At 54.5% G+C, this 23,436-nt stretch overlaps 1 protein-coding gene and 1 long non-coding RNA gene across 3 annotated transcripts in view; one reads left to right on the top strand and one right to left on the bottom strand.

Moving 5' to 3' along the window:
- LOC101128796 (mitogen-activated protein kinase-binding protein 1) overlaps positions 1 to 20,989 on the top strand; it is a 25,733-nt gene extending 4,744 nt beyond the window's left edge. The window contains 30 exon segments of the mRNA XM_063707680.1: positions 6,329 to 6,391; positions 6,624 to 6,681; positions 7,403 to 7,573; positions 7,962 to 8,099; positions 8,365 to 8,547; positions 8,777 to 8,794; positions 9,068 to 9,228; positions 9,997 to 10,186; positions 10,706 to 10,852; positions 11,072 to 11,247; positions 12,007 to 12,098; positions 12,358 to 12,483; positions 12,836 to 12,906; positions 13,062 to 13,183; positions 13,457 to 13,532; positions 13,642 to 13,753; positions 13,967 to 14,030; positions 14,271 to 14,405; positions 14,694 to 14,827; positions 15,043 to 15,098; positions 16,279 to 16,515; positions 17,031 to 17,197; positions 17,415 to 17,560; positions 17,675 to 17,872; positions 18,043 to 18,127; positions 18,388 to 18,496; positions 18,498 to 18,672; positions 18,897 to 19,511; positions 19,934 to 20,019; positions 20,659 to 20,989. Coding sequence (XP_063563750.1) covers positions 7,412 to 7,573; positions 7,962 to 8,099; positions 8,365 to 8,547; positions 8,777 to 8,794; positions 9,068 to 9,228; positions 9,997 to 10,186; positions 10,706 to 10,852; positions 11,072 to 11,247; positions 12,007 to 12,098; positions 12,358 to 12,483; positions 12,836 to 12,906; positions 13,062 to 13,183; positions 13,457 to 13,532; positions 13,642 to 13,753; positions 13,967 to 14,030; positions 14,271 to 14,405; positions 14,694 to 14,827; positions 15,043 to 15,098; positions 16,279 to 16,515; positions 17,031 to 17,197; positions 17,415 to 17,560; positions 17,675 to 17,872; positions 18,043 to 18,127; positions 18,388 to 18,496; positions 18,498 to 18,672; positions 18,897 to 19,511; positions 19,934 to 20,019; positions 20,659 to 20,886 — 4,209 coding nt within the window. The 5' untranslated portion in view covers positions 6,329 to 6,391; positions 6,624 to 6,681; positions 7,403 to 7,411 and the 3' untranslated portion in view covers positions 20,887 to 20,989.
- Positions 14,811 to 23,395, bottom strand: LOC129532070 (uncharacterized). Of its 2 annotated transcripts, XR_010134272.1 has the most exons (4): positions 23,191 to 23,395; positions 21,863 to 21,972; positions 16,060 to 16,113; positions 14,811 to 15,384 (listed from the first exon to the last, which is right to left on the bottom strand). It is a non-coding gene; the product is annotated as an uncharacterized lncRNA (long non-coding RNA). The 2 variants fall into 2 exon arrangements; XR_010134271.1 differs by lacking the exon at positions 23,191 to 23,395 and having other exon boundaries at positions 21,863 to 22,520.
- Between the last annotated feature and the right edge of the window lie 41 nt (positions 23,396 to 23,436).

Raw genomic sequence — 23,436 nt, 5'->3', positions numbered from 1 at the left:
GCCCCGGGGAGTGTGGAGTCCTGCCCGCTTTCTTCCTCACACACCCCTGGACTCCAGGCCTGGCCTTTAAGGGCATGTGCTCATGCATGTTTATGAGCAGGTCTCAGCTCAGTGCATGTGCCTGGGAGTCATGATCCTTCCAGATGGTGTACAGGCTTTTCTGATGGAACCTCTAGTAGGTTTCCTAAGTGTGTCTGCTTGGCTTAGGCCATCCCTGGGCAGTGCCCCTAATCTGTTCCCTGACCTTCTGATTTCTTAGAACTTGAAGTTGTCTGTGCAAATGGCTTCTTTTCTGGGTGTTTGAGTTTTGCTGTGTTCTAGAACTCCCTGATGTGCTGCTGCGATGTTGGGGGCCACCAGATTCTGTGTGAGCACAAGCAGGTTCTTCACCTCCCTCCTTGTCTCCCTGCTTTTCTTATCTGATCATCCTTACACTGCCCCCAGCCCCCACGCTCTTGTTCCTCCTGTGCCTGTTGCTTTGGGAGCCAGCTCAGGTATCCTAGAAACAAGGAGAGAAACAAAACTCAGAAAATTCTCTGAGGCCCAGAGGCGAATATCAAACCAAAACAAAGTTTTCTGAAAGGAAATGGAACAGCACAGGAAAGGAGGGTGGGCAGTGTGTCAGGCAGAGGTGGGTAGGAGCTCCAGGCTGAGCATGGAGCCTGTCCTAGTGGCTCCTACATCCCTTGGCCGTTGTTTCCCCACGGGAAGCCCCCCTACTAGAGGATGCCAGACAGCCCCTTTGAGAGACTTAATTGAGTTGAACACCCTTAATTGAGTTGGGCCTTTTCCTCAGCCGGCTGGTGGAAGGTTGATGGGCCTTCAAGCCCAGCACAGCCCCTGTGCCCCTGTGCCCAGTCCTGAGAATGGGTTTCTCCTGGCTCCCATGCCAGAATGGCCTGGGTGAGTGCCCTGCGCACAGCTGCTCCTCTCCCGCTGGGATGGGAAGTGTCCCAGCGAGGTGACGGGGTGTATCTGGCAGCTAAGAAGAGACCTCTTGGTTGATTTAAGTGGGGAGGAGAAGAGGGAACCCCTGCTCTCCTGAGGAGGCCCTCCATTTACTCAGCCCATGTTAAAATTGATGCTGAGATCCTCAGCTTTGAAGCATTGCACTGGGTGTGACAGAATTCTCCTCCTGAACTGTGTTCTCGTGACACCTGAGCTGAAGGAACACAGAGCTACCTTCTTACTCGCTGTAGGGTATTCGCCAGGGACAGTAGAGAGACCATGTGGGCCTGAGAGAAGAAAAGGTTGGGACTTGGTGCCCAGGATCATGCAGTGTGTTAGCAGACAGGCCTGTGACCTCAGTGTTCTGCTCTTTCCACCTCTACGCTGCCCTTGAGCATCAAGGAGTCCTAAATGCCTGAGGTACAGGAGAACCATGGACCTCTCCCCAGGGCCCTCATTCACACTCTGCTACCCAGGAGGTTCCTTGGCAGCCAGGGCTTTGAGATCTTGCCCCTAGTGACTTGAAGATATATTCACTTGTTTACAAATAATTACTGAGGGCCTATCATCTAGGCCCTGGGAAATTAACGGTAAGTAAAATAGACCAAAAATACCATCCTCACAGAACTGGCAGTCTGGTGTGTGAAGACGGATCCCCACCCCCAGTGTAAGTTATAAGCATGATTACAAATTGATGTGTGCTTTGGAAACAGTAGAAGCAGTAGCAGTGACGGAGGTAGGGTTGTAATGATAAATAGGGCTGGAGGGCGACATTTGAGCGAGGCCAGAAGCCCCTTTGGCATGCTTCTGTGAGTCATTCTCAGATTTTACCTGGTCTGAAAGAAAACAATTCAAAGGCCCAGGGTCCCTGGTTGACCTTGTGTGTCCTGCTCCCTGTGTCTGTGCTGCCCCATGCATAGCTCATCCCATCCGGGGGATGGAGAGTGGTAGGAGGTGGATCCTATGGGAATCCTGGGCTCTTTGTGGTAGCAGCAGGCCTGGACCTGTGTAGGGAAGGGGGATGTTGAAGGCTTGGCCCTTCCTGGGCAGTGGGCCCAGCACCTGGCACCAGTACTCCACAGCGTGACTCCCCCAGGCTGAGGCCTTATGTCCTTCCGTGAGAGTGAGCAGCCGCCCTGCACCCTCAGGTGCTGAGTCGCAGGACTCAACTGATTGGGCCAACCCAGCCCTTGGCATGTGGTGGATCCCAGCCAGCACTGAGCAAGGGCTCACCCTGCTGGGCAGGGTCAGGGGATGTGGAGAGAAAGATTGATACAAACTGTGCCCCGCACTCCTCTCCCCAGCTGACCTAGGAGCTTGCTCAGAGTTCACCAAGAAGGCTGAGAGGGCTCCTTGGTGCTTTTGAGAACAGGTCAGGAGGGCCTCAAGTCAAGCACACAAGGAGCCCTGGCCATGCTGCTCTCACTTCAGCATCTGCGTTATCGTCCCTGCATGTGTAGCTGCGACCGTGGTTGCATGTTCTCTTTCTCTTGTTGGATGGCTTCCAAATATCAATAATTAGAAATAAAAATAGTTGCTTAAGGGACGACCTCTGTGTGTTTCCTTTTCTTACTTAGCTCTTCCATGGCACACCTGAGAATTTCTTAGGCTATACTGGGGGCAAGGGGATGTTAGAGGAGGGAGAGATTGCCTCATTGCCTCTAGCCAGTCATCCTTCTATCTACGTAGTGTTCCTACACACACACACGCATCATTCACCCTTCTTCCACCATGGAGCGGAATGTAGGAGAAGGAGGAAACAGAGGATATTGTGTCCCAGGAAGACTGAGTTTGTATGCAGTGACTTGGAAAGTGTTTTAAGCAGTCTGATGCACTACCCTTTAAAGGCTGAAATGCTGCTTTGGGATGAGAATTAAGGGAAAACTCGTAAACTTGCAAATAGATCCCAGTTTTTCTGGATTTGGAATATGGTTGGCTGGATTATGCATCGAGTCAATTCAATTAGATCAACTCTCAGCTGAAGCCCTTTACCATGGTTCCTGTGTAACTAATCAGAAAGCTAGGGAACCTGTCCCCATTCAGACTAGAGCCTTTGCTGGAGAGAAGAGTCTGTAGAGGGCCTCAGGTCAGCACAGATTGCAGGAAGGTTCAGAAAATGTTGTTTAACCACTGAGAACTTTCTGGGCTCTGAATTCATGATAGTGGCAGGCCTGGGGCTATTACTTTTCATATACTGCATGAAGTATTAAAACCTAAATATCTAAATCTGGCTGGGCACAGTGGCTCACGCCTGTAATCCCAACACTTTGGGAGGCCAAGGCGGGTGGATCACCTGAGGTCAGGAGTTTGAGACCAGCCTGACCAATATAGTGAAATCACATCTCTACTAAAAATATAAAAAAAATTAGCCAGGCTTGGTGATGGTTGCCTGTAATTCCAGCTACTGGGGAGGCTGAGACAGAAGAATTGCTTGAACCCGGGAGGTGGAGGTTGCAGTGAGCTGAGATCACGCCACTGCACTCCAGCCTGGGTGACAGAGTGAGACTCCATCTCAAAAAAAAAAAGAAAAAAAAAATCTAAATCTGTGCACTTTGAACTCTTATAATTTTCTTTCTTTCTTTCTTTCTTTTTTTTTTTTTTTTGTAGACCTAGTCTCACTCTGTCACCCAGGCTGGAGTGCCATGGTGTGATTTTGGCTCGCTGCAAGCTCCGCCTCCTGGGTTCATGCCATTCTCCTGCCTCAGCCTCCCCAGTAGCTGGGACTACAGGTGCCCGCCACCACGCCTGGCTAATTTTTGTATTTTTAGTAGAGATGGGGTTTCACCATGTTGGCCAGGATGGTCTCGATCTCCTGACCTCATGATCTGCCAGCCTCAGCCTCCCAAAGTGCTGGGATTACAGGCGTGAGCCACCGCTCCCGGCTCTGTTATAATTTTCATTTGCCTACTCAAGAGCGATGGGGTGCAGAGTTTCCAGAGCCATCTTGCTTTTGTCATACTTTTTTTTTTTTGAGACAGAGTCTAGTTCTTGTCGCCCAGGCTGGAGTGCAATGGCATGATCTCAACTCATTGCAACCTTCACCTCCTGGGTTCAAGCAATTCTCCTGCCTCAGCCTCCCAAGTAGCTGGGATTACAGGTACCCACCACCACACCTGGTTTATTTTTGTATTTTTAGTAGAGATGGGGTTTTACCATGTTGGCCAGCCTGATCTCGAACTCCTGACCTCAGGTGATCTGCCTGTCTCAGCCTCCCGAAGTGCTGGGATTATAGGCATGAGCCACTGTGCCCAGCCTGTCATACTTTTTAAAACCCTCCTGACTGTGACATTCTAGAAGGGGAAGCAGGAGACTAGAAGGTGGTATAAAAAGAGAAAGGAGTTGAAGACCAGCCTGGGCAACATGGCAAAACCCCATCTCTACAAAAAATACAAAAATTAACTGGGTATGGTGGCATGTGCCTGTAATCCCAGCTACTTGGGAGGCTGAGGTGGGAGGATTGCTTGAGCCCAGGAGGTCGAGGCTGCAGGGAGCTGTGATGGTGCCATGGTGCCACTGCAGTCCAGCCTGGGTGACAGAGCGAGACCCTGCCTCAAAAAAAAAAAAAAAAAAAAAAAAATGAAGGAAGGGCTGAGCCAGGGTGGCATGAGCCTGTAATCCCAGCTACTTGGGAGGATGAGGCAGGAGGATTACTTGAGCCCAGGAGTTCAAGACCAGCTTGGGCAACATAGTGAGACCTTGTCTCAAAAAAACAGAGAAAGGAAACAGGAACAAGGAAAGAGTAGGAAATGGAGAAAGAAGGAGAAAAAAAAAAAAAAACAGGAAGAGTTGAGGGGTTAGAGGAGAAAATGATGTGACTCAGGAATTCCACAGCTGTTGGTCAGCCTGGCAGTTCTGGGCATATCTAGTCACATCGGAGGTCCCAGTGTCCCCAAATTTGCATATCGAAGTGGTTTATTGAGCCCAAGATGCTTAGCCCTCACTAGCAACTTGCACCTATCTCCCTTCAAGTTTCCAGCCAGTAGTGGCGTTCAGATATGGGGGCTGCAGTGGGGTCGCACTAGGGAAAATTAGGTCTGGGGGAAGTAGCTGTCTCCTCTTTCTCTCCTCCCTGCCTTTCCTATTCGCAGTCTCCAGGCTTGCTCTTGTCTGCTATTTCCAGTGCTAATGAAGAGTTGAGGCAGAAGGGGGCAACGGGCCAGGGCCTGCTGACAGCCAGGAAGCCTAAAGAGAAGCTGCCTGGCTATTGGCCTTTGGCTTCTTGCCCCCGATTCCTACTACCCAGCTTCCGTCTCCGGAGCTGCCTCTGGAAAGGCAGGACCTGATTCCATCCAGCAGCCTTGCTGCCTGGCGGGAGAGGTTGCCCCCACCTTCTCTGCGAGGCAGGCAGAGTCCCTGATTCTGCTTCTGGCAGTCGGGGGGCTCTTCTCAGGTTTCTTGGGGCCAGAGATTCTCAGGGTGGGGCTTGGGACCTCTGTGGCACTGTAAGGCTTTCCCAGGCCTTCTCAGGCTATCTCTATTCCCCACCCCATCTTACTGAGCCTCTCTGCTGTGTGGCCCCTGCCTCGCCTCCCACTTCCTTCCTTATCCAACACATGGAGGGTGTGGGGGGCCAGCTCTTGCCAAGTACACACGTGGGTGCACACGTGAGAGGCCTTACATCTTAAGGCACACATGCTTGATACACGTGTGGCCCCAAGCCTGTGAACGGGCTGTGCACCCGAGGCCTGCTTTGCCCAAATCACATTTCTTCTTCCCTCCTACACCCCTTCCTGGGGTATGCACAAGGGCTGCGGGATGGCCTGTGTCCCTGCTGCCCTTTGTGGGTATGGCCAGAGATAGAGCTGGTATTTAGGGGCCTGGCTGGGAGGACAGGCTTCCAGGGAACCCTTTCACCCTCATGGGGCTACAGAGATAGTTCCTCTTGGGTGGGGAAAAGGAGCAAGAACAGGTTGCCAGGAGAAAGCAGTGGAGGCTGGGCACGGTGGCTTATGCCTGTAATCCCAGCACTTTGGGAGGCAGATCACTTGAGTTCAAGAGTTTGGGACCAGCCTGGGCAATGTGGCAAGATCCTGTGTCTACAAGAAAAAAAAAAAACAAAAAAAACAAAGATTAGCTTGCATGGTGGCACATGCCTGTGGTTCCAGCTACTAGGGAGGCTAAGGTGGGAGGATTGCCTGAGCCTGCAAGTTGAGGCTGCACTGAGCCATGTTTGCACCACTGCACTCTGGCTGGGATGACAGAGTAAGATCCTGTCTCAAAAAAAAAAAAAAAGAAAAGAAAAGGAAAAAACCAGTGGTGCCCTTCTGAGCTCTTTCTACCCAGCTCCCTCTGCCAGGTGACTGGAAGTCCTGGGTGGTCTGGAGGGCTCCTGGGGGAGCTGTGGTTTGCTGCTGAGCCTGTTGTCTGCTCATCTCCTCAGGTGTGTGGTTGTGTTGTTCAATCCCCGGAAACACAAACAGCACCACATCCTCAACAGTTCCAGGTAAATGGGCTGGGGTCCTCAGGATACCTCTTCCTTCTGGGAGCTATGAGAAGGGCACTGTCTAGAGTCTCTATGGCTCTAGGGGCTGGGGCCTGGTTGGGCCCTAAAGCCAGATGGGGAAGTGCCACATGTGCCATTGGTGTCTGCTGGTCTCACCTTTTGAGAGGCTGGGAGGGGGCTAGGCTTAGGCCAGGCTGCCAGTGCCCCTCTGAGCCTGCCCCATCTCTTGCAGGAAAACCATCACTGCCCTTGCCTTCTCCCCTGATGGCAAGTACTTGGTCACTGGAGAGGTGAGTGAGGAAGAGGGCTGGCAGTACTGTAAAGAGGGCAGGTGTCCTGGCCTCCGCAGAGAGCTGCGGTCCTAGGCCTGCTGTCACTTTGGCTTCTGAAACAGACACCAAATCCTGGTTTTTGCTATACCTTAAAATAGTGGTTCTCAAGCTTTAGTGTACATCAGAATCACTTGGAGGGCTTGTGAAAGCACACATCACTAGGCTGGTCCTCAGAGATTCTGATTCTGTAGGTCTGGGATGGGAGTCTGAAATGTGCATTTGTAACAAGTTCCCAGAGAGTGCTGATCCTGCTGGTGAAGGAAGTGTGCTTTGGAAACCACTGCCTTAACTATTCCTTACCCCCGGGGGCCCCCTGCTGGGCTCAGGAGGAACGCTTCTGTCCCGGCGGCGTAGTCTTACTAGGGGCAGAAATAGACCTGAGTGGTAGTGGCTCTCAATGCCGGCTGCCCATCAGAACCATTCAGGGAGCTTTGAACAACCTGAAGTACAGACGGCCACCCAGAGATGCTGACTAAAATCCGGGGCCACTTTCTTCCTGGTAATCACTGTTGCCCTCAGATCTTTATCATAGTTCCTCTGTACCCTGCCCTGACTTTTGGCTGGGGAAGTGACGGTATCTAGTAGCTGAGGAGGCGAGGGCCCCGCTCTGGAAGACGAAGTGGGGCTGTATGCCTGTGGAGAAGTCAAGAACTCACTTCCAGTTCTTGCCTTCCTGCAGAGTGGGCACATGCCTGCCGTGCAGGTTTGGGATGTGGCAGAGCACAGCCAGGTGGCCAAGCTGCAGGAGCACAGGTACGGTGTGGCTTGTGTGGCCTTCTCTCCTAGCGCCAAGTACATTGTCTCTGTGGGCTACCAGCATGACATGATCGTCAACGTGTGGGCCTGGAAGGTGAGTGGCTGGGTGGGGTGGCCTGGCAGCCTCACAGGGGTCAAGTGTCAGCTGGGGAGGCAAGAGACTGCTGACCTGCACCGCTCCATTCCACCCCACTGAACCATTCTCATTCTAGAAAGTTATTTGAAGCAGAAAAGAGCAACTGTGTGGCCAAGCATGTTGGTTGAAGGGGCTAGCTTTATGCCTTCAAGGACTTCTGCAGGAAACGAATCTTTTCAGCTCCTCTAGAAAGGGATTATTTCCCCACCCCTCTTTTTCTGGCCAGTAAATTCTGGAAAGAAACACTTTTTCAAGTACAAATTCTAATTCTCCTCCATTGTCTGAGTCACTGTCTTCTTAGCTCCAAGAGACAGAGCCTTGATTCTTCCTTTGGCATCCCCTCCAGAAAAACACTGTGGCGGCCTCCAGCAAGGTGTCCAGTCGGGTGACAGCAGTGTCCTTCTCTGAGGATTGCAGCTACTTTGTCACTGCAGGCAACCGGCACATCAAATTCTGGTATCTCGATGACAGCAAGACCTCAAAGGTGAGCTGCTGAAGCTGGGAGTAGCCACCAAGGCCCCTGGCAGGGCCTGCCCAGCCCACCCCAGGAGACTCTGCCCCACTTGGGCCTCTCTCTGCATTCCCAGCAGTCATGCAGAAGTTTTGGATGAGCCAGATGCTGTCTGGGCTGAGGAGTAGGCCCAAAGAGCAAGGAGGTGCTGGAGGCGTCCCCTGTACTCCCCTAGGGCCTAGTTTCCAGGGGCAGGCTCTGGGGTGGATGGGGGTGTAACAGTGGTGTGCCTCCACAGGTGAATGCCACTGTGCCCTTGCTGGGCCGCTCAGGGCTGCTGGGAGAGCTACGGGACAACCTATTCACTGATGTGGCCCGTGGCAGAGGAAAGAAGGCGGACAGTACCTTCTGCGTCACGTCCTCAGGGCTGCTGTGCGAGTTCAGTGATGGAAGGCTTTTGGACAAGTGGGTGGAGCTGAGGGTAAGTACCTCCGTCCCCAGGGGTAGGGTCTGCTCATGTCTCAGCTCAGGGGAGAACTAGTGCCCAGGGCTTCAGACTAGGGGCTGGTCCCTTGTGCATACGGGAGATTCCCAGGAGAACGAAGCTTGGGGGAGCTAGAGCTTGGCCCATTTCCAGCCCTTGGTGATCTGTATAACTGCCTCCTCTCTGCTCTTTCTGTCTCTTTCCCCTGCTTTCCTCTTCCGCTCAGAACATAGACAGCTTCACAGTAAGTGGTGCCTGCACCTTCCTCTCTTTCTCATGCTGTTTCTTTCTCTTCACTGGGCTTTTCCTACTGGATCCTCTGGTGCCTAGAAGAATCCTCGATTCCTAATCCCTGGCTGGACAGGGCTGAGGGGCTCAGAACAGGGCAGCTGGGCGGCTTTTCCCTTGCCCCTGCCTTGGCCGGTCCCTCCTCTTGGCAGGTGGCTGTTGATGGGTGGAGAGGAGAGAAGACTGAGTGGGCAGGTGGCCTTGCTGAGCTGAGCCACTCTGCCCACAGACCACAGTGGCCCACTGCATCTCTGTGAGCCAAGACTACATCTTCTGTGGCTGTGCTGATGGCACCGTGCGCCTTTTCAACCCCTCTAACCTGCACTTCCTTAGCACCTTGCCCCGACCCCATGCTCTGGGGACAGACATTGCTAGCATCACCGAGGCCAGGTGAGCTACGTGGGCCCCCCTTCCTCCATTTGTAGCCTTACCCCTGCCCAGTCTTTCTTGTCAGTGCCTCAGGGAGCAGGTGAAGAGTGTATTGATGCCCCAAAGATTATTGGGAACACCTCTTTAGACAGAAGAATTTGGGTTTATCGGTACTTGTTGCAACCAAGGAGACCCCACCCCATGGAGAACTGTGGAGAGTCTCAGTAAGTGGGTGTTAGGAGGGACATATGGGATTTGGGTTTGCGTTGGGTGATTTTAGGAATCGTTCGAGGGATTGAAGTATTCTGGTTGGATGCTGTCAGGAACTAGGGGCGATTCTACAGTGGAACATCTTGTTAATTTATCTAAGAGGTGAAGGAAAGGTAGGGGGCTAAAGCTGTGTTTGGTCAAGAAGCCGCCAGCAGTCATGTAGATGGGAAAGGCGGTGTTTGATCATTGTCATGGTTCGTTGTGGTTTGTATGGTGATCTTGTTTTTATCTGTGCACAGAGTAGTCTTGTTTTTGTTTTGCCCCATCACAGCCATAGAAGTACCTTGTCTAACGTTGGTGTTCTGTGAAGCTGTGTTCATCCGAACACCATGGCCCAGCAGCTAGTGCTGGGTCAGGTTCCTGCTGATGGCTAGTAGGGGCTCCTTTCTTTTCTCAAGCAACTACTTCCAAACCTGCAGGTCCAGGGAGGGTTCCTCACACACTGCTCCTTCCATTGTGGATTGGCATCTCTTTTCATTCCCTTCAGTCTGACCAGTGTGCCCTGTCCTCTCCCTACAGTCGCCTCTTCTCTGGAGTGGCGAATGGCAGGTATCCAGACACCATTGCCTTGACCTTTGATCCTACTAATGAGTGGCTGTCTTGTGTGTACAACGATCATAGCATTTATGTTTGGGATGTGAGGGACCCCAAGAAAGTGGGCAAGGTGTACTCGGCTCTGTATCATTCTTCCTGCGTCTGGAGTGTGGAGGTATGTGGGCTGGCTGGCTGGCTGGAGACTGGCCAGGTTGGCTGGGATACCATTTTGAGGACAGAAAGTAGGGATCCCCAAGTATAATCTTAGATTCCTGCTGCCTCCCTGTTTCTCCAGTGACTTCCCTGGGATAGATCCTGGGGACTGAGTTTGAATGTTACAGGCTTCCCCAGTGTGCCCCATCCTTAGTTTTGCCTCAGTCATCTTGGACAAGTTATTGAATTTGACCAAGCCTCAGTTTCCTCACCTGTAAAATGGTGTACTTGATTCACCTAATTGTTCTAAGAATAAAATGAAATAATGTAAGTGGGAGACATAGAAGAGTGCCTGATATATAGTGGGTGCTTCCCCTTGGTCATGTTGAAGGGTATATACCAGTTATGTATGGCCTGTGACAGGCACTGGGCTAAGTCCTGGCCACCATTCCCTCTTTCGTCCCATTCCCTTCCATCTCCTTGGGTAGGCAGAGGACTGCTCCCGAATGGAGGTCTGATTGTGTTCCCTCGGCCCCTTCAGGTCTACCCCGAGGTGAAGGACAGTAACCAGGCCTGCCTGCCCCCCAGTTCCTTTATTACCTGCTCCTCAGACAACACCATCCGCCTGTGGAACACAGAGAGCTCCGGGGTGCATGGCTCCACCCTCCACCGAAACATCCTCAGCAGTGTGAGCCCTGAGGCTGTGGGGCCCCGCTTCACCCTCAGTGCCCCCATCCCCACAGCTATTGCACCTTGTTACTGGGAACTGGGTCCCTAGGCCTTGGCCTTCCAGCCTTCATTTGGCTGTGCTCTGTGGTCCAAGGGTTTCTTTTGCTCAGCTTTCTTGCCCCTTGCAGCTGTACTGGTCAGGCCTGCCTCATCCACCTTTTCTAACCTGTTCCACTAGGACCTCATTAAAATCATCTATGTGGATGGGAACACCCAGGCCCTGCTGGACACAGAGCTGCCTGGAGGAGACAAAGCTGATGCATCCCTGTTGGATCCCCGCGTGGGCATCCGCTCGGTGTGTGTCAGCCCCAATGGACAGCATCTAGCATCAGGGGACTGTATGGGCACACTTAGGTAATGCCAGGCCCTGGGTGGGTACTGACTGCCTCTCGTGGTGCAGAGTTGGGTATTTAGAACTTTAGGGAGGGTTTGGCTCGAAAAGATTGGGCAACAAGATACTTATTTACAAGGCAAAGATAATAACTTCACAATGAGTAAACCTAGCAGAAATCATCTTCACCAAGTGATCAAGGTTAACATCCTCATATCAACATCATTAAGCCCATAATAGGATGTACTAAGAAGGATGTGACATTGTTTCTGTGCTATTCTTACCAAGAATGCATAAACTCAATATAGGCGTGAGAAAACATCCGACAAACTCACATTGAGGTACATACCACAGAGTAACTGATCAATACTCTTCAAAAGCATCAAGATCATGAAAAGTAAGGAAAGACTAGAGAACTGTTACAGACCACAGAAGTCTAAGGAGAAGTAACTAAATGCAATTTGGATTCTGGATAGGATCTAGAGTCAAGAAAAAGGACATAGTAGGAAAACTGGTGAAATTTGAGTAAGGTCTCTAATTAATAGTATTGTGCCAACATAAATTTCCTAGTTTTGATAATTGCACTATCGTTATGTAAGATGTTCACATTAGGGAAAGCTGGGTAAGGGAAATATAGATGCTCTCTGTTCTTTCAGCAACTTTTCTCTAAGCCTAAAAGTTCAAAAAAAGGAAAAAGGAGGAGAAAATGTAGCAGAGGAGGGGGCGTGAGTCCTTCCTGCGGCCTGGCCATGGCCTCTTCCTACCTCTCCTCATCTTTGCAGGGTGCACGAACTTCAGTCCCTGAGTGAGATGCTGAAGGTGGAGGCCCATGACTCTGAGATTCTGTGCCTGGAGTATTCTAAGCCAGACACAGGTCAGGAGAATGCCCGGAATGGCACAGGGCTCCTCCAGTCCTGCCGGCGCCACTTATATCTGTCCCGGCTCTTGGACGTGGGGTCGGTAATCTTTGGATCATTGGTGTCTTTGCTGGTTTAGAGGAAGACAGCTCTGTCCTTGCTCCGTGGTTCACATGGCTTGGGGATATGGGGCTCAGTTCCCTCGGGGCTCTTTGCCAGGCCCAGATAAGGACTGTTCAGGGCACTCATGGGCTGATGGAGTTCTTTCATCCCCAGGTCTGAAACTGCTAGCATCGGCGAGCCGGGACTGGCTGATCCACGTGCTGGATGCCGGGCGGGAGTACAGCCTACAGCAGACGCTGGACGAACACTCATCCTCCATCACTGCTGTCAAGTTTGCAGGTGCGGGCAGGGTGAATGAGACACATCCTGCCACTCTCACCCCTGCTGCCATCTGCCTCCCACCTCCATGAGAAGGGTCTGTCAGTCATCGGGGAGTGTTGGACAGCAGCTGGGAGGCCTGGAGCTGGTTGGGAAGATAGGTGGAACAGAGACTCTCAGTGCTGGGACTTGAGCCAACCAGGTTGGACTGAGGATAAGGAGACAGGAAAACCTGGGTTTCCAGGTTTAATTTAGTTGGTTTTCTCTGGCATGTAGAGTAGCTTGATGGGGGATCTCATGGAGGGAAGGTGGGAGGCAGGCTGCTCCCGTGTGGTGAGAACAGTGGGAACAGCTGGGCTTCCCTCCTTCACAGCCAGTGATGGGCAAGTCCGCATGATCAGCTGTGGAGCAGACAAGAGCATCTACTTCCGCACTGTGCAGAAGGTGAGGGCACTGGGCTTTCCTGAGAGGGGCGGGGCAGGGCGGGGTCTGCCATTCCCTGCCTAAGGTTACAAGAGGTGAAGGGAGGCGCAAGTAGGGCTCCTGGGGCCTGGCGAGGCATTTGGGTGTGGGCCTGCCCACATGCTCCACCCCTGCAGTCTGGAGATGGAGTGCAGTTCACACGGACACACCACGTGGTGCAGAAGACGACCCTCTATGACATGGATGTGGAGCCCAGCTGGAAGTACATGGCTATCAGCTGCCAGGACCGAAATATTCGGTGGGCGTCCCCTCCTCAGACTCTGCCCACATTCCTTCATCGCCCTACGGGGTCAGCTCTGTGCAGCTAAGTTCCCACATCTGTCGTTCTGTACAGGACTTTGTACCCCCTTGAGCCTACAGTACTTTGCTTCACCCGAGAGGTGGTAGCCTGTTTGCTGCTGGGGGTAGCTCCCAGAGAGCGTAGACTGGGAGTGAAAGCTGGCATTTCCATCCCCCAGGCGTGTTCCACCTTCACCACCTCCTCATGAGAAAGACACTATGTTTCTTACAGGATATTTAACATCAGCAGTGGAAAGCGGAAGAAGCTGTTTAAAGGATCACAGGGCGAGGACGGCACACTCATTAAGGTAAGGACCCAGAGGGGGTACTGGACAGGGGCTCGGGGACAGAGTGGTGCTGGGTGGGAGGGACTGGTACTTCCCATGTCCTCCAGCTGCACACCCTGCTACTCCTCAGGTGCAGACAGACCCCTCAGGGATCTACATTGCCACCAGCTGTTCTGACAAGAATCTCTCCATTTATGACTTCTCCTCAGGTGAGTGCGTGCCCACCATGTTTGGCCACTCAGGTGAGTGTAGCCTGAATGCCCGAGTAGAAGCTGATACCTGCGTAAACCTGAGTGAGTTCCACCCCTGGAACTTCACTCTTCTATTAGTTTCTTGGGACCCGCAGAGCTACCTATCCCTACCCTGCAGCCAACCCCCGTGTCCACTGTTGGGATGGAGAGGACTTGGTTGGGAATTTAAGGTGGCTTATAGACCGTATTCTTTGTTCTTCACAGAGATTGTCACTGGCATGAAATTTAGTAATGACTGTAAACATCTCATCTCTGTGTCTGGGGACAGGTGAGCAGAAGCCAGCTTCCCTGAGAGGCAGATTCTTACTCTGCCACAGCACCCTGCCCTCCCCTCTCTCCATTTCAGTGATGTCTCTGGGAAGTGGGGTTAACAGGGATAGCTCTTGGCTGTGCTTGACCTGAAGTGGAGGGTGACTCTGGTCTCCTTGCCATCCACGGATAAGGGGAACGAATGGCGCTAGCCATTCTACCTGCCCCTCCTTCAGCCAACTGTGTGGCTTTACCCCAGCTGCATATTTGTGTGGCGCCTGAGCTCTGAGATGACCATCAGCATGAGGCAGCGTCTGGCCGAGTTGCACCAGCGTCGGCGGGGCGGCAAGCAGCAAGGACCATCCTCTCCCCAAAGGGCTTCTGGACCCAACCGGTGAGAACAGAATGTGGGCAAGTGATGGGTGGGTGTGCAGATGGCTTGCTGGGACCTCACTGCACTTCCTCCATGCTTTGGGCCTGCCATTCAGCAACTCTGTCTCCCAAGACCTTACCTCTCACACAAGGATCCATGATGTCAGCCTCTTCCCCCTGTTGAGTCTCCTCTCCCCCCATTGAGTCTCATCTTCCCCTCATTGAGTCTCCTCTTCCTTCTTCCCCCATTGAGCCTCCTCTCCCCCTATTGAGTCTCCTCTCCCCATGCCCTTCCTTGTCTCGGACTCAGGCACCAGGCCCCATCGATGCTGTCTCCTGGACCAGCTCTCTCATCAGACAGTGACAAGGAGGGAGAAGATGAGGGGACTGAAGAAGAACTTCCAGCACTGCCCGTTCTTGCCAAGAGTACCAAGAAGGCACTGGGTCTGTGGCAGTTGGGTGTGGGGGCAGACAGGCCCTAGTTGGTATAATGGCTAGATATGGTTTTTCTGAGACTGTGGGGTGAGAGCAGTGTGAGCTGAGGAAACTGAGGCATCATTGTGGCCACACAGGGTATGGGCTGATGGGGCCAGGGCTCCAGGGTTGGGTGGGGAGGGGGGGGCAGGAGACACTTCCTCTGACTGCCTGTTTCTGTCTAGCCTCGGTCCCCAGCCCAGCCTTGCCCCGAAGCCTGTCCCACTGGGAGATGAGTCGGGTGAGTCGCCATTGTTAAAATGTCCTTCCAAGGTTAGAGGAGGCAAAGGGAGCTGTGAGAACAGGGCTCCCTGGGCCTGGTAGGGTACTGGGGCATGGGGTCTGCCCACATGCTGCACTCCTGTGTCCAAGGAAGGCCTTGTCAGGGAAGTTGAAGCAGCTGGGCCGGTCCTGGGTGCGGGGTGAAGAAAGCCCAGGTATTTCCTTCCTGTGGACCAGATGGGGTGGATGGAGCACAGGGTCAGTCAGCACTGGGGAGGTGGGGCACTTGTTCAGCTGCCTGGTGCCTGGAAGTAAATATCATCAGAGAAGAGCTCAAGGTGGAGAGGACAAAGGACCCCTAAGCCAGATAGTTAGAACTAAAATGCAGGAAATCAAGGATCCAAAGAGCGGAGATCTGGACAAACAGTTCTAAAGACCCCAGTTAGGAGGTAAGCGGAGAACTTCCAGAATAGTTAGAGGGAAAAGGCCATGAGGGGACCCATAACTCAGCGACTGCCCTGGGGTGGCCAAAGGGGGATCAAGGTGTTCAGAGCAAGTTCCCAAGCACCAGTACCTTCCGTTGTCAGCAACAGTTTCACAGAGTGATGATGCTGTGGTGTTTCTGGAGCACCCTGACCGGGCCAGGGGTCTCAGGCCTGGGCTATAGGTTTGTCCTTGGTGCTGTGAAGGGACTTTGGGGCCCCCAGCTATTGGAGTGATTGGGGTAGAGAGGCAAAAGGAGTGGTTGGGGTAGACAGGCAGAAGTGGCCTTTGCCCTGGGCTGGGTTTCTTGGGGGACTCTTGGTAGTAAGTGGTTGCTGCTGGGGCTGTCCTCAGAGTAGGAGACTTTGAGAGACCCCCAGCTCTGAGGCATCCATGATACCAGGTGAAAGCTGAGACTAGGGGTTCCTGTGCCAGAGGATGCAGAATGCAGCTAAGAGCATGAACTCTGGAGCCAGACTGACCTGCAGGCCACTTACCGTCTGTGGGACGCAGACTGGTCACTTAAGCCCCCTGTGCTTCAGTCTCCTCATCTGTAAAACAAGGATTATACTAGTGCCCATTTCAAAAGGTTGCTGTGAGGATGAAGTGAGCTAGTATGTGTAGTGTGCCAGGCACATAGTAAGGGATATGTGGATATTTGTTGATCTTACTGTGTGGTTGTTGTTACTCCTCCCCCACCCCCTACCTCCCACCAGGCACAGGAGTCCGTGGGGTTCCTGGACCCAGCTCCTGCAGCCAACCCAGGACCCAGAAGAAGAGGGCGCTGGGTTCAGCCAGGTGTGGAACTGAGCGTTAGATCCATGCTGGATCTGCGGCAGCTGGAAACACTGGCCCCAAGCCTGCAGGACCCTAGCCAGGACTCGCTGGCCATCATCCCATCTGGTCCCAGGAAGCATGGGCAGCAGGCCCTTGAGACTTCACTCACTAGCCAGGTGAGCCTGCTTTCTCCCAGCTCTCTAGAGAGTTCCAAGGGGCCTTAGGCAGCCTTTGCCACCAGCTGGGACCTGAGCACTGGTCCAGCTATGCTTGCTCTGCCCCTGTGGCACATGGGTAACCTGAACTGCAAAGCCAGGATGGGGGTGGCTGGGCTGTATGGTTTGGTCATCAGGATAGACAGGGGAGGGGTTGGGGTAGAGAGGCAAAAGTGGCCTTTGCCCTGGGCTGGGTTTCTTGGAGGACTCTTGGTATTAAGTGGTAGCTGGAGGTTGGCAGCTCAGAGTGCTAATATAGTTCATCCAGAAGCTCACATCAGCAACTGGAGCCCAGCCTGGCTTCTCGATGTCTGTCTTTCAGCTTCCCCTTGAATGAGTGCACACCGCATCCTTACTCACCTCCACCTCTTCTCCAAGGGGAGGGTTGGCCCCCAGGATACTCAGGGCTTACCCCCCAGCTACCACTGCCTCATCTGTCACCTCTGCTCTGTTAACATCCCTTTGTGTGTTCCCAGAATGAAAAGCCCCCTCGGCCTCAGGCTTCCCAACCTTGTTCCTATCCCCATATTATCTGATTATTGTCACAAGAGGAAGGGGTCTTTGCCCAAGATCTGGAACCTGCACCCATTGAAGACGGTATTGTCTACCCGGAGCCGAGTGACAGCCCCACCATGGATACCAGGCAAGGATCCTGCCCTAGCCAGACCTCGTGCCCCCGTCTTCCCCTCCCTATGAGTGTTCTTTAGTCGAGGGAGGGTTGGCCCCCAGGATACTCAGGCTTTCCTTCCAGCTCACCACTGCCTCATCCCTCACCCTGATCACACACAGGCAGGAGTCCAGCGGGGCTGCTGCCTACCCCTGCTCACTGCCTTTTCTTCTCCCTGCTGGAATCCTGGCAGTGAGTTCCAGGTGCAGGCTCCAGCCCGGGGAACTCTGGGAAGAGTGTACCCAGGCAGCAGGAGCTCAGAAAAGCACAGCCCTGACAGTGCCTGCTCTGTGGCTTACAGCAGCAGCTGCCTTTCCAGCCCCGAGCACCCCACTGAAGGTGAGGCTGTAGCCTGGAGGGAGGGGCCATGGGGGGTGGGGCCTGGAGGTGGGTGGGGAGGCTCTGGCAACAGATGGGTGCAGTGCGATGCCTCTCTCCCCTCCCCACACCCAGACTCTGAGAGCACGGAGCCCCTCAGTGTGGATGGCATCTCCTCAGACCTTGAAGAGCCAGCTGAGGGCGATGAAGAAGAGGAAGAAGAGGAGGGAGACGTGGGCCCCTATGGGCTACAGGAGGGCAGCCCCCAGACTCCAGACCAGGAGCAGTTTCTAAAACAGCACTTTGAGACTCTGGCCAGTGGAGCTGCTCCAGGTGTGGTCAGAGGGCCAGCATTTAGTGCCTGCAATTTGCCCTTCTCCCCTCCTTGCCTACCTGAGAGGAGGGTCCCAGGGTATAGGCTGTGGCTGGGGGTCTCAAGGAGGCAAAATCTGGGGCAAGGGCTTGGTTTTTGCCCCAATTCATCATTTCTCTGACCTTGGTAGGGGCCCCAGTGCAGGTGCCAGAGAGGTCAGAGTCTCGGAGTATCTCTTCAGGATTCCCGTTGCAAGTACAGACCCGCCCACTCAGGTACAGAGGCCCCCTACCCCCAGCAGCAGCTCCGGCTCTCCTGGCCTCCCAGGGCTGCTGCCCTCTCCTCTCCAGTGTTCTGTCTCTCCATGTGCGGGGTGTTTTGCACTCCCGGTTTTGGGCTAACTGGCCTTTCCCCAGCCCTATCTGGCTTTGTGCTTGTCCTCTCCTAGTGCCCTGGTGCTATGAGTTTCTCGCCATTTTGGCAGGGAGGAGCATTGAGCCTTCTCTGGGCCTTCTCCCACATTTCCTCCCTGTAGGGAACCATCCCCGTCCTCCTCAAGCCTGGCACTGATGTCGAGACCAGCCCAGGTGCCACAGGCATCTGGTGAGCAGCCGAGAGGCAATGGTGCCAATCCCCCTGGAGCACCCCCCGGAGGTGGAACCGTCCTCTGGCAACCCCAGCCCCCAGCAGGCAGCCTCTGTGCTGTTGCCACGATGCCATCTCAGCCCTGACAGTAGCTGGGCTCCCAAGAGAGTGGCCACAGCCAGCCCCTTTTCTGGACTCCAGAAGGCCCAGTCTGTGCACAGTCTGGTGCCACAGGGTAAGGAGCCTGATGGGTTCAGTGCCAGGGTGCAGGGTGTATGGAACACATGTACATGCTGGAGGAGGGAGGGCCTGGTGTGGCCCTGATGTGCCACTGTGCTGGCCACTAGGTGTCCCTTAATGGGCATGTGGAGGGGAACAGCAGCTCTTCGGGATTGGGTGTTGGCACCTGGGATGCCTTCCTCAACACCTGACCTGTTTATACCTCTGTCTCCTTTGCAGAAAGAGATGAGGCCAGTCTGCAGGCCCCTTCACCAGGCGCACTGCTCTCTCGGGAGATGGAAGCTCAGGATGGTCTGGGCTCCCTGCCCCCAGCTGATGGCCGTCCGTCTCGGCCTCACTCCTATCAGAACCCCACCACCAGTTCCATGGCCAAGATATCCCGCAGTATCTCTGTTGAGGAGAACCTGGGCCTGGTGGCTGAACCTCAAGCTCATGCCCCCATCCGAGTCTCACCACTCAGCAAGCTGGCCCTGCCCAGCCGGGCTCACCTGGTCCTGGACATCCCCAAACCACTGCCTGACCGTCCTACCCTGGCTGCATTCTCTCCTGTCACCAAAGGCCAGGCCCCTGGCGAGGCAGAAAAGCCTGGCTTCCCGGTGGGCCTAGGAAAAGCTCACAGTACAACTGAGAGATGGGCCTGTTTGGGGGAGGGCCCCACTCCCAAGCCTAGGACAGAGTGCCAGGCTCATCCTGGGCCCAGCAGCCCCTGTGCCCAGCAACTGCCAGTCAGCAGCCTCTTCCAAGGCCCTGAAAACTTGCAGCCCCCACCCCCTGAGAAGACTCCCAACCCCATGGAATGCACCAAGCCAGGGGCAGCCCTGAGCCAGGACTCAGGTGTGCACAGCTCCCCAGCTCTCATCTCCTGCCCCATCCTTACTCTCCCCTCTCTGTTGGCCGCTGTCTGGCTCCATCCCATTTCTGTGGGTACAGCTTCTGGTGTTTCTTGTCCTGTCTGCTCCTGTCGCAGGTCCGTAAGTCACACCCCTGATGGTGAGACCCTCCTGCTAACCTTCATGACTTCCTTGTGACTCACTTGCCCATTCAGTGGCTTCTGAACTTGGGGCTGGCCGTCTCCTCTGGACCTTGTTTGTGTGGTGTTGGGGAGGCCGTTGGAAGAGAAGCCAAGAGGAAGGGACTGAGGGCAAGTGGGGGGTGCAATGCTGAGGGCTAGGTCTCTCCCGCTCTGAGTGTCTTGGGTGCGGAGGCCTGAAAGGGCTACATGTTGGGCCTCACTGAGCTGTATCCGTCTCTTTCAGAGCCAGCGGTGAGCCTGGAGCAGTGTGAGCAGCTGGTGGCAGAGCTCCACGGCAGCGTGCGCCAGGCCGTGCGGCTCTACCACTCGGTGGGTGTTAGGTGCCCCCCGGCAGGAGGGCGAGCACGTCAGTAGTGCTGGGTGTTTCAGATAACCATGTCCAGAACAGTATGCTAAGGCTCTTGTGCTGACAGGATGGCACACTCAAGAACATCTTGGGCAGCATAGGTGAGGGGGTTAGAGGCCAGGCTAGCCTCTTGTACCGGGCACCTGCGGTCATTTCTGGTTAAGAGCTGGAGACTTCCCTCACGAGGTGAGGCCTGAAGAGACCACACCTCCTAGTTGGCTCAGGACAATCCCAGTTTATGTCGTTATCCCAGTGTAATTATTAATGGCATCCTTTTTCATATCCATGAATTATTTGGCCCCCTTAGACATAGGGGACAGTCCAAGAAGGCCCAAACTTTGAAAGAGAAAGCAGATTCTGCCAGAGTTGTCATAAGGAGTTGCTTATAAGATGTAGACGGTTCTGCAATCCAATGGGTTCCTCCTTGGGCGTCACCTCCAGAGTCTGCCTGCATCCCATGTTCCCTGGCCATACATGCTGATCTCGGCAGGTAGAGTTCCCAGCTAGTCCCTTCTGAGGCAGGCTGGACCCAGGTGGGGCCCCTCCCTTTTATATGTCTGTTGACAGGCTCCTCCACCTCACTTCTGGGGGTGCTGTTTCAGGTGGCTGGCTGCAAGATGCCCTCAGCAGAGCAAAGTCGGATTGCCCAGCTCCTCAGAGACACCTTCTCTTCAGTGCGACAGGAGCTGGAAGCTGTGGCTGGGGCAGTGCTGTCCAGCCCAGGCAGCAGCCCTGGGGCTGTGGGAGCCGAGCAGACACAGGCCCTGCTGGAGCAATACTCAGAACTGTTGCTTCGAGCCGTGGAACGGCGTATGGAACGCAAACTCTGAGTTCTGGAAGCCTGTCCCAAGTGAATGAATGCCCCAGCGATTCCAAACTGCAGCCCCTCTGCCACTCACCAAAACCTGCGGGGCTGCTTGGAGTGGAAAACGGGGAGCAGTGTTCCGAGGCAAAGCAGCCTTCCCAGCCGCTCCTCATGGGGGGCGTGTATTTATTAATTTATTTCCCTGACTGTTGCCTCACTTCCTTGGAACTCCTGCCTCCACAGCCGCTCCGGTGGCAGGGACAGGTCTTGGGTCTTTGTCATCTTGGTGCTGTGAGAGGTAGGAGGGCAGCCTGCCCCATCTAGGAATCTGGGAAGGGCTGGCCCTCTCTTAGAAGCCATTTGAAATTACTGCAGGGATTAGCTCCCTGTGGTGGAGCATACACAGGGTACTCTGGGGTCCAGGTGAGGTGATGTGGTATTCAGTGCCCGTCAGCCAACTGTGGGCCTTCACCTCTACCTCCACTTCCCCTCTCACACCAGCTGCACTCCCCTGGCTGCCAGAGCAGGGTGGTTTTCCCCAATACCTGGCAGCTCAGAAAGGCAGAGCCATCTGGCCCTCCAGGGTGTCCCCAGCCATCAGGAGACTTGAGTTGGTATTTGGACCTGAGCCCGCACATTCCACTCCCATTCTCCCTCCAAGAGGGGCCCAGCGTTGTATTTCCCTGTGACCCCTTACTCTCCTGGCCAGAACTTGAGCCAGCTGTGGGACGTTGCTGCAGGACAGTAAGCCCTCACCTGGGCAAACATGAAGCTCTGGCCTCCTTTCCTCAGCCCCTTGTTCTTCCCTGTCCTCCACCCTGGACCCCAGCCGGCTGCTGGAGCCCAGAGGCCACCTTCTCCCTGCATCCTGAATGATGCTTAGTCAGAAGCCTGTGTTGGAACATCCCTCGTTTACAGGGCGCTGGCCTACCTCCTGAGGACCTCGGCCACAGATGAGATCACATACATGCACGTGCACACATGTACACACACACACCTACCTGCACAGCACGCCGTTGAGTGTTGGTTGCTAGAGTATCCGGCTGGCTGCTGTGTGCCTGGTCTCCTCACATCCTGCCTCAGCTTCACCACCCTGGCTTATGTGGAACACCTATCAGGGAGCAGAAAAGGGGTGCAGCACACTAAGTGAACCCAGATTCTGGATTCTTGGTGTCCACAGCCTAGCTGATACAAGATGGCCCATAGGACACCTGGTTTAGGTAGAAGGAGCCTCCTCAAAGGCAGTGCTGGGCACCCACGGGTGTGCTGGATACTGGAGTTTGAGAGGAGGGAGGTGCTGGGACCAAAGGAGACACTAGAAAAGTGGTAGATGGGACATGTAAGTGGCAGAGGTGAGGGGATAGGTTAGAATGTAAAAGGGCAGTAATTAGGGGTGAGGGAAAGGAGATAGGGGACCCTAGGAGGTAGAGTGGGACCATGTCGTGAGGCAGTTGAAGAGTTGAGGAAAGGTTTTTCTGGGCCCTACTGCTCCCCTCTGCTGCAGGTAAGTCAGAGCAGCTTTACCACAGCTTCAGGCCACGAGAGCCCCTTCACCCGCCCTGCCGCGCCATAGGCAGAGGCTTATAAAGAAATGGGTTCCGGGCCAGGTGTGGTGGCTCAAGCCTGTAATCCCAGCACTTTGGGAGGCCGAGGCGGGTGGATCACGAGGTCAGGTGATCCAGATCAGCCTGGCCAACATGGTGAAACCCTGTCTCTACTAAAAATAAAAAAATTAGCTGGGCGTGGTGGTGGGCGCCTGTAACCCCAGCTACTTGGGAGGTTTAGGCAGGAGAATCGCTTGAACCCTGGAGGTGGAGGTGGAGGTTGCAGTGAGCCGAGATCGCGCCATTGCACTCCAACCTAGGTGACAAAGCTACACGCCATCTCAAAAAAAAAAAAAATAAAGGGGGTGTTACAGAAGGTTCCCAGTTACAGAAGGCATCAGCCTGAGTGCGCTTGAGCTGCTCCAAACCTGGCCCTTCCCCACTCCTCTAGCATCGCCACCCGCATGGCCCTGGAACTCCCGCGGCGGCGGGGGCGGGCCCGTGCCTGCTGTGCCCCGACTTCCCACACCAGCCGCGCCCACCGCAGGTGGGACTCAGGTTCGACCTCTGGGCCAGGTCCTTCACGAGGAGGGAGCTACCCTTCGCCAGAAGTTTGTGAGAATGTGGCCGCCCTTTTCCTGCCCTCTGGCCTATGTGGGTGGGGGCCTCGTGGCCCGGCCGGCGCCCCGTCCCCTTCTGCATGTCTGAGGCCACCGGCGACCGCCGCCCCACTCCAGATTTGCCCCCGCCCTGTTTTGAAAGCCCCTTATTTATAACTTTTCTACTTTGTGCAGGTCGCGGCGCTTCCCGCCTCATCCTCGGCTGCATGGGGCGGGGGGGCTGTTTTTAACGTGCCCGTTTGTACTGATGCATGAACTTGTCAATAAACACAATTGTTTGTTAACCCTGGGATGCCGGCCAGTGGGGCAGGCCGAAGCGGGCGCTGCCGGTTGCTCCACCGCTTCGGTGGCAGAACCGGGTGTGCGTCCAGGGGCAGGACGGGGCGGGGTGCTGGGGGTGTGGCCTGCGGC

This window comes from Gorilla gorilla, chromosome 1, assembly GCF_029281585.2.
Source record: "Gorilla gorilla gorilla isolate KB3781 chromosome 1, NHGRI_mGorGor1-v2.1_pri, whole genome shotgun sequence".
In the NCBI taxonomy this organism is placed as follows: domain Eukaryota; kingdom Metazoa; phylum Chordata; class Mammalia; order Primates; family Hominidae; genus Gorilla; species Gorilla gorilla.
Note: the sequence above shows the minus strand (reverse complement) of the source record. Positions and strands in the feature narration are given on the sequence as shown.